Genomic DNA, 12811 nt, shown 5'->3' on the forward strand with positions numbered 1-12811 from the left:
CCATAATACTGGCATGTCTGATCACAATTGCTGCCACATTATTAACTAAATGAGTTCAATTAAGGTGCGAGTTCATCCATCAGATCATAATTAACCAAAAGTGGCTTTGAATGCTTTTAACCATGTGCAGAGGGCAGCTTTTGTGGTGCGTGGCTTGCGCCCGTGAGCAACAAGTGGAAGACAGCGGCTGAATCTTCATGAGTTAACAAAACCCCCATATATATATATATATATAGGCGAAACATTATTGGATCAAAGCCGGGCTAGGCCTTAATAGAGCACCTTGTAAAATTCAACCAGTAATATTCATCCTACACTCAACATAACTAAACCCCATCAGCACCTCAGGGGTTTCTATGGTGACTCTTCCTTTATGGGCAGAAGGAAACAGGCTTGTATGTAGTACAAGGAGAGAGAGAAGGAGATTCCTAACAGATGTTTAATGAAAGGCACCCTGCCTGCTATGAAAGAATATCAAATGCATAATAGATTTAGCAGGAGTGAGTGGATTCATTATTACTTAGTGGGAGTAGAGTAGACATGCTGCAGGCAGGCAGATACACCTCATTGACTGGCAGTTATACAACTCTACTGATGCCATTAATAAAAAATATGGATGTGTGAAGCAGGCATATGTATATATCTCGAAACGTCTTAATTTCTTTGTTTATGCATTTCATTTTTAGTTTATAAATTTTTTCTCCCTGTTAACTTCACTGACTTAATTACCTATTAAACGTGAAATGTGCTATTTCAGTGCCGCCAAATGGAATTGTGATATTTACATTTACATTACATTTATGCATTTGGCAGACGCTTTTATCCAAAGCGACTTACAGTGCTCTTATTACCGGGACAATCCCCCCAGAGCAACCTGGAGTTAAGTGCCTTGCTCAAGGACACAATGGTGGTGGCTGTAACCCCATCTCATGAGAGGTTGTAACAATAGTTCAAGATGTGAAAAATGAGAACTGAGAATCATAGAGAAAAATGACCAAACTAACGAACAATGTTATTACAATGTTTCCTAAGTTTCACCCCTAATCCAAGCCTAAACTTAGCCAAGATATTAATGCAAAAATAACTTTTATGTACCATGGAAGAAAGAAAATAATGGTGTTTGGAATGAGGCGAGGAAAGTGATTGTTTGGTTTAAAAGTCATACCTTTCCATACGAAACAAGTTGTGCTATATATTACGATTTCACCATCTCGTACGAATTACGAGTTGTTACTTTCTCTCAAATTGGATCATTAATATGGCACTTTGGAGCGGAGGGGGGCGGGGCCGGTCGGAATATCGCGCGCCCGGTCCCCAATCGGCCTGATGAGGCGCGCGAGGGATAAAGGCGGCCCGGTGACGATGGTTCGAGAGAGAATTACGGGCATGTCCGTCATGTGTGTTTATGTTTGTGCTTTTGGTTTAAGTTTACATTAAAATATAATTTATGTTGACAAGCCGGTTCTCGCCTCCTCCTTGCCCATCCTTTAACTGTGTTACAGGCACAAATCAAAATCAAATATGCTGGCTAAGTCAATAACGCCAAATCAAATTGGTTCTTGCAAATATGTCATGACGTTTAGTCACGTGACATCGCTGAAACATTAGATTTACAGAGTTTTTTTTAATGATTTGATTTGGCAGTGAATAATTACTTAAATTCCATTCTGTCCATCACAAAAAAGTGATTATTTCAGAAGACTTATTGTGCGTGAGTGATATTGATTACTTTTACTGTGGTTTATAGTGTTTTTTTAGTCCTTTTTCAATCTTGACAGCTATAAAAGGGTGAGTGAACAATTACAAACTTTTTATTTTGGGGTGAATTTTTTGTTTTGTTTTGTCTCGCCACGTACTGGGAGATTGAAGTCTAGCACCTGTTTCGTCAGATAGCTGTATGTCCTTTTTCAGCAATCGTTTACTGGAATCACCAAGGGAATGTAACGCTTGTGGAGGCACATATTATTTTTCTGAGATTATCCCACCACAGACAGGCACCCCAGCGCTATGAGACCTACAGAAGTTTTATGAAAACTACCCACGACTGTTTCACCCAGATGTTCTTACAAACGCAGCTTTAGAACTGCTGAGATTCAAACACACATTTAATGTTTTGCATCTTTTTTTACTGTGAATTCAGATTTTCACTTAATATTAACTTAATATTGTCCATCATCTCACATCATATCAATACAGCTAAAAATATGTCTAATTTTACTGTTCACATATTAACAAAAGCATGTGAACTACAAGATACTGTAAGGTCATTGCTCTGTGTATATATATGTTTACGTGTGAGAGTAGTTTTCCTGTCCTTACCTCCTCCAGTTTGATTGTGATCATAGTGAAGGCTCTAAACACACACTCTGTGGCGCCAGTGATGGTGATGATTCTCTCTGGGCATGAGCCTTCTGAGATATTGATACGTGCACTGCTCTGTACGGATGGAAAGAGAGGACAAATGAACAGCCAGTAGGTGCTAAATAAGCAAAAGATGATCAAAAATAGACAATAAACAGCAACCTCTATTTATTGCCGGTTGGGGTAATAAAAATAAACAACATTTTGTTAGATTTCTCTGAAAACAAGACTTAACATCTAATGTTGATGTATCGTATTTAATAGGATTTTCAGATATTTATTAAATAAAATAAGAAAGGAATGCTCACATGCATAAGTGATGCTGATTTTCAGACCAAGATAACGAGTTTATTTCTCTTACTATTTTTTTTAATTATTATTTCTTTATTAAAAATGTACTTGTTTACTGTGAGTTTTAGATTTTTATTTCAGGAAAACAAGACAACAATATTGAGTGAGAAGATGTTTTTTGTTTCAGTGTAATGATGTTTACATGCATATGTGATGTTCTTCAGTAAAACTAATCAAAAAGATCCTTCAAACAAAACAATAATTTGAGAATAAACATGGCATAAAATAATATGACATGTTTTCAGACAAATATATCTAGAATTAAGTTTATTCTTCTTACCCAATTGGATTTTGTTAAGTATAACTCTAACAAAATGTCATGAGGTATATGCAGCAAATTTATTTTTATTTATTGTAGTGTTCTTGTGACCTTGCATTTCTTTTTACCTCAAAATTGAAATTTTCAGGAGATGTTTGTGTGTGTGTGTGTTTAAAAGAGGCCTCTGGAAAAATGCACCTTTTGAAAAGATGTTTGAAGCTGTTTGCACAGCAGTGTGCATTGTGTGTGTGTGTGTGTGTGTGCGCTTTCCGAAGTGCATAAAAGATTTTCAACTTTTTAGCCTCAAAAATGAAATATACAGTGTGTGGCTTACTTAGCAATACTTTTAGGTACCTTTAGGATCATTTAGGGACATCCTCATTTGACAAAAAATGACATTTGACTTTATTCTAAAGATGCAAAATTTTTCCGTTTAGGGTTAGGGTGTGAGATAAGATTATCTTTATTTATTACAATTAGCTTTATTTAAAGCAATAGAAGTCAAGTAGCATGCCCACTTTTAAGAGCACCAGCCCATGACAACATGCAGATCTAATTTTACATAGACGTCTGGGTACATGTGTATATACAGTGCATGCATTCATCTAATCATACAGTAGTTAATGGGAGTTTGTGCATGCATCTGTGCATATATGTGTGTGTTTTCACAATGTGTGTGTATGTCTCCTGCAGGGCTCTTAGTCTGTCTGCTTCACTTAAACTGATCTTTCTATAAATCACACACAACTGCACGCGCACACACAATACAAAATGCCTTCATTGAGAGTTGACGTCATAAAGCGTGTATTAAGCTCTAATTTCCAATGTCATTATTAAATATAGGCACTAATAAACATGCCAGAGTACTAATACATTTGTTGCACGGTCTGTTGCTTATGAGAGCACACAAATGAAATATTGTTTACGATTTTATTCTAGGCTGCGTAGCATTTTAAAGGAATTGGTTATCTTTGTATCATTTAGTTTAGTTATCATCACAAGTTATCATTTACTCACCTCCAAGTCATTCCAATCCCAATGCCTTTCTTTTTTCTTTACTTTTTTGGTGGAACACCAAAGGAGATATTTTGAACAATGTTTACCACTGCTACAACTTCCCAGTAAATCAATAAGTAAAACAACAAGTATCATTAAAGTAGTCTATATGACTTATGGCTCAATATCTTAAGACTTCTGAAGCAGTACAATTGCTTTGTGTTAGGAGCCAACTGAAATGTAAGCGTCATTCGTGTTTGTGTGTATTTAAAATTGCAGTGTCATGATTGGTAGCAATGGACATCATCAAACCTGATGTAACACATCTGGATTTAAAAGTATTTTATCTTAAGTTAAAATATACACAACGTATGGCTTCCAAAGATTTGGAATTTAGCGTGAAATCACATAGATTAATTTTATGATGCCTTTTTTGTTGTTTTAGGAGCTTAAAAAAACCTGAAAACTAAAACTAAAAAAGCCCAACAGCAGCATGAACGATCTTTAAAACATTTCCTTTTGTGTTCCATGGAAAACAGAAAGTTGTATGGGTTCGGACAACATGAGGGTGAGTACATGTTGACAGAACTTTCAGTTTTGGTGAACAAGCTCAATCAATTAATAATAACAGATGGCAAATTATTCTTTTTCTAACATCATGAACGGGCCCAGGAGGGAACCTAGCGGTATCCCTACTAATGCAATCGAAAAGGCCACATGTGATGGCTAGTGTTCACATTTGCCACTCCATAAACCATTAATTAGAGTAAAATAGCACAGCTTCTTTGACATTTTATGTTGTTAGGAAGCACAAACCATTAGCTAAGGGCAAGGCAAGAGAGCGAAACGAGAGAGACAATGTGTGGATTGGTTAGCTTGTGAAGGATTTCTACTGATCATCAGTGTCAAAATAATTTTTGTGTGAGGGACATGTATGCCCACACAATTGTGGGTGTAGCTCTCTCCTTGGTAACCCACTTCAATCTTTATCAAAAAGCTATTGTTGATAGCAACAACCTTGAAAATACCAACACATTCATATGAAACTAATTAATTTATTTTGTGTTCGCTGCTTATGCGCATTTCAGACGCCCTTGAGATGAAAGGCTTCATTTAAATATTCATAACATCTCTATATTCATGTCCTCAACAGTCTTTCATCTTTAATGTGCTGGGCAGTTACTGTTTGTAGGATGTGCGCTGTAAAATATGTAAAAAAAAAAAATTCTTAATTAGTATTTTTAGTCTTGTTTTCTGTAAATGTATATCTGCTGTGTGCAATATAAACTTTAGTCATATCTAAATACTGTATGTTAAAAATAAGATAAATGTAATTGAGAGGCAATATAGCAAGATCATATTTATAGAGACTATATTTAGGGCATTATTTTAAGCATAAAACTTACTGTATTATGTGAGGTTTATGCTTAAAGAAAGAACGTCTTGGTTATCATTGTAACCTCCGTTCCATGATGGAGGGAACGAGATGTTGTGTCGCATTTGGTAGCTCCAAGCACCTCTGATATTTGTTCCCTGGAGCTACAGGTATAAAAGGAGCCGGCTTGCAACCACTCATCCAGGTTTGTGCTGAGGAGCCGAGACAGAGTCCCGGCCATTTCAGCGGGCAGTTCAGTCTTGTGGCAATAGCGACACAATGTCTCGTTCTCTCCATCAGGGAACAGAGGTTACAACAGTACCCAAGACGTTCCCTATCTGTCTCGATGTTATGTCGATGTAGTGACACTAAGGGTCCCTGTACAAAACACCACAACCAGTGAAAGCCACGCGATGCATGCCATGGCACCATGCCCATCTTGGGACTTGAGTCTGAAGCCAGTGCTAAAGCAGTCTCAAATGCATCAACCGAGCGGCGTAACCGCAGCTGAGGATGCCATATGCCCCAGGAGCCTCTGAAATTGCTTCAGTGTGAATGCTGTTCTTCCCCTGAATGACTTCAGGCAGTTCAGCACTGACTGGGTGCGCTCGTTCATGAGGCGCACTATCATATCGACTGAGTCCAACTCCATCCCGAGAAAAGAGATGCTTTGCACCGGAGAGAGCTTGCTCTTTTCCCAGTTGACCTGAAGCCACAGTCGGCTTAGGTGTCTGAGTACCAGGTCCCTGTGCGCACACAATAGATCTCGAGAGTGAGCTATATTCGTAAAGACGCGAGGTGACAGGGACAGACCAAAGGGGTGGACCTTGTACTAATATGCCTGGCCCTCGAAGGCAAACCGAAGAAACGGTCTGTGCTGAGGCAAAATCGAGACATGGAAGTATGCATCCTTCAGGTCTAACGCCGTGAACCAATTTTAATGTCAGATGCACGACAGTATGTGCTTTTGCATCAGCATCCTGAACGGGAGTTTGTGCAGGGCCCGATTCAGAGCTTAAAGGTCCAAGATTGGCCACAACCCACCGCCTTTCTTTAGTACGATGAAATAGGGGTTTTAGAACCCCTTCTTCATCTCGGCTGGAGGGACAGGCTCTATCGCGTCCTTCTGTAGAAGAACTGTGATCTCTGCACGTGGGACAGCGGCATCCTCGCCTTCTACCGAGGTGAAACGGATGCCACTGAACCCGGGTGGGCGCCTGGCGAAATTAATCATGTAGCCAAGATGGATCATCCTGGCCAGCCAACACAACGGGTTGGAGAGCGCTAGCCATGCCTCCAACCTCTGAGCGAGGGGCACCAAGGGGACAATCATGTTTGATGTACCGACGAATGGGGCCTCGTGGCGGGGTGGTGCAGGAACTGCCATGTTAAGGACTCCCTGCCATTACCTTCCTGTGGGAGGCTCTACACTGAGGCTGAGCCTGGGCTGTGGTGGAGCCGGTGCCACTGCAGGTGGATACCCTTGGTGATGAGCAGACGGGGTACTGAGCAGATGGGGTACTGGATCTCGACTGCCTGTAGGCAGCGGAGGAATCACATCGAGGCAATTTGTGCTCCTGTCTGCTTCTTGACTGTCGAGAACTGCTGTGGCAAAGTCTTCAACCGTGTGATCTCAACTGCCTGTAGGCAGTGGAGGAGTCACGCTGTGGCAGGATGTGCCCCTGTCTGCTTCTTGACGGTTGAGAACTGCTGTGGCAAAGTCCTCGGCCGTGTCACCGAACAGGCCACCTTGAGAGATTAGGGCGTCAAAAAGGCGATGTCGCCCATCTCCACAGGTGGTGCTCCTGGACCACCATAGTGGACATCGTCTGCATGAGAGGCCGCGCTTGACCTTTGTCGCCTGTACAGGTGCACCGCAATAGCCTGCTCCGTGTACCCCCTGGCTGCCCCACAGTCGAGGGTAGTGAGAGCGGAGGAACTCGGAAGCCGGGTGCAGGCTGTAAAAGGTGCCTGCCACGACTTTGTGAGTTCCTCATGCACCTCCTGGGGGGAATGGAACTGGGGCGGAGCGCTGCTCTGAGTGGCACTCTGGGCCCACGAGGGCTCAGGGCAGGGTGGAGGGTTCCATTCGAGCCTGTTTCAAGCATGGCCACAAGCTCTACATCGGCCTCAGGCTGGACGACCACACCCGAAGGTGGGAGCCCCGCCGAGTCCTCCGCATCCGACAGTAGCAGCTTGATCTCTGATGCTGCGATCAAGAGGTCTTCCTCCTGAGCCCCGAATGAGACATTAAGCCCTAGGCGAGCCGCCTGACCCATCCATGAACTCAGCTGTTGGAAACGAGTGTGCTGGGGAATGGGAGGTCTGTGGGAATTCACCCGGCAGAAATATTCTCATTAAAGCCCCCAAATCACCCCCAGCGCTAACCGCCATGGTCTTATGCATATACAACTGCTAGTGTTACTACATCGACACAACGTAGAGTAAGTGATAGATAGGGAACAAACTATTTGCTTGTGGGGTAAATTTTTTTTTATAAAAATACATGTTCTCTGAATTATATATTCTCTGAACACAAGTCTTGATTATCTTTGTATCTGTTTGTTTGAGCATCAGAACCACCCCGACATAGCAATATTGGCTCAAACAATGATTTTAATTAAGGACGTTATGTGTTTGTTTTGACCAATTTCAGGCAGGGACGTTTTTAGTAAACCTGTTTGAAAACAGTTTTTATTTTTGAAATTCCATTGGTGACACTAAATATATTATATATATATATATATATATATATATATATATATATATATATATATATATATATATATACAGTATATATTGGTGGTATGTGGCAAATAAGGTGGCTTGGTGTCTTTCTGCCAGCATGAAATCACATAAATCAAATAAAAATTTTATGTGGCGTGATGTCTTGCTAGCTTCAAAGTATCACCGTCTGCTCTGCATGTATGATGCATGCTGGGAGCCTGAGGAAGACAACAAATAAGTATTTATCATGTAGCTTACCTCCTCTCGTATCCTTTTTACAGTCTCTCCTTTCTGTTGGGGAAAAAATGAAAGACAATAATAACTAACTCAACTTCCATTGTCTTGTTTGTTTTTCTTGATGTTTTCCCCCAAGTGACTGTCTTTCACAATGTCCTTATAGCTGAGGATGAAGTGAGTTTGACTAGTTGAACAGATAACTCAAATTAATATCAATTCTGCTTCGCTGCATAGCAATATGGCATCTGCATGGACAGGCCCCAGGGGAACCAGTTTTCCAATTCGAAGGCTCTGCAATTGGACTGACTAGGGAATCAATAGTCCATGAATCACTTAGATGGTCTAAGATAGTGTCCTGCTATCTCAGACACAGGAGCTAACATGTGCTGCAAAGACATGACTGCAGATTCAAATGCTTGCTTTTGCATGGTTGACTAGCATTTCATTGTGTATAGATAAGCAAAAGGGACAATTGGATGTGTCATAAGAGTTCATGTGGGTATGAGTGTTTTTAATTTATCAAGGAAATTGTTATTTCTTATCAGGATTTTTCTTTAGACCACTCATAAATACAACTCATAAATCTTACAACAATAGGATTTTTCATGCTACTAATTTATATAAAACTTATATGAATAGTTTACCCAAAAATGAAAATTCTTCCATCATTAACACACCCTTATGCCATCCCAGATGTGTATGACTTTCTTTCATCTGCAGAAAACAAATTATGATGTTTAGAAGAATATCTCAGCTCTTTTGGTCCATGCAATGCAAGAGAATGGGTGCCAACATTTTGAACCTCCAAAAGTAACATAAGACAGAATAAAAGTAATCCAAACAACTCCAGTGGTAAAATCAATAACTTCAGAAGTGATATGCTTAGTGTGGTTGAAAAACAATCACTTTCACATTCTTCTTGTGTTTTTGGTGATTCGCATTCATCATGCATATTGCCCCCTACTGGGCAGGAAAAAGAATATCAAGCAAAAACTTAAATATTGAGCTGTTTCTCACCCGCAACTATCATATAGTGTCTGAACACATAGATGTAACCATTTTTGTGACACGTTTATGTGCTTTTTGGAGCATCAACATTTTGGCACCCATTCACTTGCATTGTATGAACCAAAAGAGCTTTGATATTCTTCTAAAAATCATTATTTGTTTTCTGCAGATGAAAAAAGTCATACACATCTGGGATGACATTAAGGTGAGTACATGATGAGAGAATTTTCATTTTTGGGTGAACTTCCTTTCCGTTTTAAATAACTTAGTAGCATGAAAATTCCTATTGTTGCAAGATTTATGAGATGAGTGGTTTCAAAAAAATGTCTTCGGTTGAACTATCCCTTTAACAGTCCAGTCCAAATACCACTTTTTGCAGATGCTGATAAAATAATTGGTTGATTGGGTAATGTAACAGAAATTATAATATGATGGTTGTCTAATGTGTGAATAATTCTATTATCGGCATTCCAGAAAGTGTAAGGGAATTCTGTTAATCTGCTGTGTGTAGTATAGACTTTAGTCAGAGGAAATGCCACATTCAGTTTGACATGAATGAAAGCAAGGTCATGAGGGTTGAAAGTACTGTCCGTTCAATAAACGTTAATGTAACACAAGATTACCACAATTTATAAAAAAATGGTTCAAACCATTCCTAAAACATGTTGAACAAATTACAAATGCAGCAATTTATGTTTTACGGTTTAATGAACGTATTATGTAACACAATCAGAAGGAATTCATGCATCGCTGAGGCAAATCTTTTACGTAAGAATGGTTTTACGAACGATTAATGAAACACTGGAGAATTAATTTATGAACTGCATATTTGTCAATTTACATGAAAACGATTTTACGAATCAAATCATAAAACACAAGCAGAAAGAATATACTATTATTTATTATTCTACGTTTTACATAAGATCGGATTTACAGTTCGATCATGAAACAAGCAGAACAAATTCACGCAACACATATGCAGCAATTAACGGAATAATTATTTTACCATCCAAACAGAACGAATTCATAAAACACATATGCAACGATATATGGAAGAATGATTTTATGAACAAACCATGAAACATATACGGAATGAATTCATGAAACATGCGACAATTACGGAAGAATAATTTTTTTATGATCTAATCTTGAAACACAAGCAGAATTGAATCATGAATCCTAAATGCTAAGATTAACGATTCGTTTACAGATTAACGATTTGTTTACAGATTAACGATTCATTTAAAATTTGTTTACAAATATAAGCAGAACAAATTCAATCAATGTATCTGCAACAATTAACGGAAGAATATTTTTTTTATCATGAAACACAGGCAAATGAAATTGCATATGCATCAATTTACGTAAAAACGTTTTTACGACCGGCTCATGAAACACAAGTAGAAGGAAATCATGATTACCAAACACGTCAATTTAAGATTGGTTTTACAACGGAATAATGAAACAAACAGAAAAACTGCATGCAACACATATGCAACCATTAATGGAAGAATGATTTTATGTTCGAAAGATTAAACACAAACAGAACAAATTCATAAATCATAATTCATAAATTCATGAAAAACAATTTATGGAACTTTGGCATTATGAATCACAAGCAGAATTAATACATGAACTGCATATGCGTCAGTTTATGTAAAAATAATTTTACAAGCATGAAGCCCATTCGATGGACAGTACTTCCGTCCCTTGTAGTACAGTTTTCATTCACATTAAATTAAATATGTTGCCTACTCTGAGGTCTATTACTGCTTATAATTTACCATGCACCTTCATTTCTTTCACCTGAAGATGCATAATGATTAGTAATCAATTCAGTTTGCCCCCCTCCCCCACAAATATCTCTATTGGAGGCTTTTGTGATGGAGGACCACCAATAACAGCACAATATTCTTAGTCTGGGTTTAATCTATGTCCAGGAAACCAAGCGTTGGTGTATTGGTTTCATTATGGGAGTTCTAGCATATCCCTTCATTCATTTTGTGATGGTTTGGAGAAAAACAAGACAGCAGAGGATGTGAAAGGCGTATCAGAATGCATAATTTAGCTAATCTTAAATCGGAACGTGAACAACCATTGTATCAGCATTCCATAAATTCCATCCAACAGCTTTGGGAGAGCTGCATATGATTACGATAAGAGAGTGGCATTAATTAATGTATCAAACAGACGAGAGGCGTTTGTATCTTTCTTTTTATTTAGGAATGTTACACTTTGATTTAGGAATGTTGCTACAACTGAGAAGTCCACTAAACAGACTCTATTGAAGTACGCAAGCTCAGACATGAATACTTTCATAGTCAATTATGAATAAACGAGTTTTCATTTTTGGGTGACATTTTCCCAAAAATCAAACTTAATAACATCAAAAACCATCAAGACACAAACTGAAGAATGTCAACAGATGGGACAAAAGGAACGAAGATTCGCTCACCTTGCCTATGATGCTGCCAACCTCCTGTGAAAAGAGAAAGACATGGCAAATGTCAGCTTATTGATTAGCGAGCGCACTCCCCAGTTGTCTGTCTGTGGATTTTGATGAGACAGGTCAAATCCATATTAAACCAGGATCCTGCATGCCCTGGAAGCACTCTGTTCCTTTCCTGCCCTCTGTCCTACTCTCTCTTGTTTAACTACTACAGTACGTGCTATAAGGTGCTTTAAGGATTATCATGCATATACTCATGTTCATTAACTGTTAGATATCACTGAAATAGTTGTCCTGAGATATCACACCTGTTTCTGTAACAAACCTAGGCACTGTAAACGTTATAGGAGCTTTTTTTCTCATCCATTAGCGCATTCGGGATTGCTGAAATTTATTTGAAGGGCGGGACTCTGGAAAGAGGGCATGTAATTAAGATAAATGGTAAAAATGATAAAAGTTTGCAAAATGTACAAAAATCGCTTACAGTACCTCTAAAGTGAGCATGAAACTCAGTTTGTAACCCATTTTATACAACAGTTACTTTCTGTCCCCAAATCTGATTGGACGCACGGCATTCCGAGTGTGCTGATACAGTCCAACCGCACTGGGACGCTTCACTGTTTGTATCAGTCTGCTTCTCTGTGTTCGTGGCTTTCAAAATACTGGTGGAGACTTTATTTCATTGTTCATTTTGATTGCCCTGATTCGTTTAGTGACCGTTTCTGGAGATTTCATATTTACACCAGTAGGTGGTGACAAATGAGTCATTTGTGGTCTTTTTTTATACTAGTGAGTCATTCAATCATTGACTTGAACTGGGCAATGATTTCAATGAGTTAATATTATTTACTTATTTGTTGAACAGTGGCATAAAAGCACTTTCATGCTCGCAAACGGTGCTGTTGTTCCGTATTGCTAAATTATTTTCATTTCTGAGTGAAAAATGTTATGCAACTAGAAAAAGCAAGACTTCAGTGTATATATAGTGAGTTGTTTGGATCATGAAAAGTAGCCTCTTTATCACTGGTGGTGGGAGGGGAGGGGTTGA

The 12811-nt window shown here is 38.9% G+C and overlaps 1 protein-coding gene across 8 annotated transcripts in view; it reads right to left on the reverse strand.

Moving 5' to 3' along the window:
- LOC127639373 (poly(rC)-binding protein 4-like) overlaps positions 1 to 12811 on the reverse strand; it is a 163010-nt gene that overhangs the window by 38900 nt on the left and 111299 nt on the right. For all 8 annotated transcript variants that reach the window (XM_052121344.1, XM_052121340.1, XM_052121341.1 and 5 more), the window contains 3 exons: positions 11770 to 11793; positions 8328 to 8360; positions 2320 to 2436 (listed from right to left, as the gene is read on the reverse strand). In XM_052121344.1, coding sequence (XP_051977304.1) covers positions 2320 to 2436; positions 8328 to 8360; positions 11770 to 11793 — 174 coding nt within the window. The remainder of the gene's footprint in view (positions 1 to 2319; positions 2437 to 8327; positions 8361 to 11769; positions 11794 to 12811) is intronic.

The sequence above is a fragment of the Xyrauchen texanus genome, chromosome 48, assembly GCF_025860055.1.
Source record: "Xyrauchen texanus isolate HMW12.3.18 chromosome 48, RBS_HiC_50CHRs, whole genome shotgun sequence".
Classification (NCBI taxonomy): Eukaryota; Metazoa; Chordata; class Actinopteri; order Cypriniformes; family Catostomidae; genus Xyrauchen; species Xyrauchen texanus.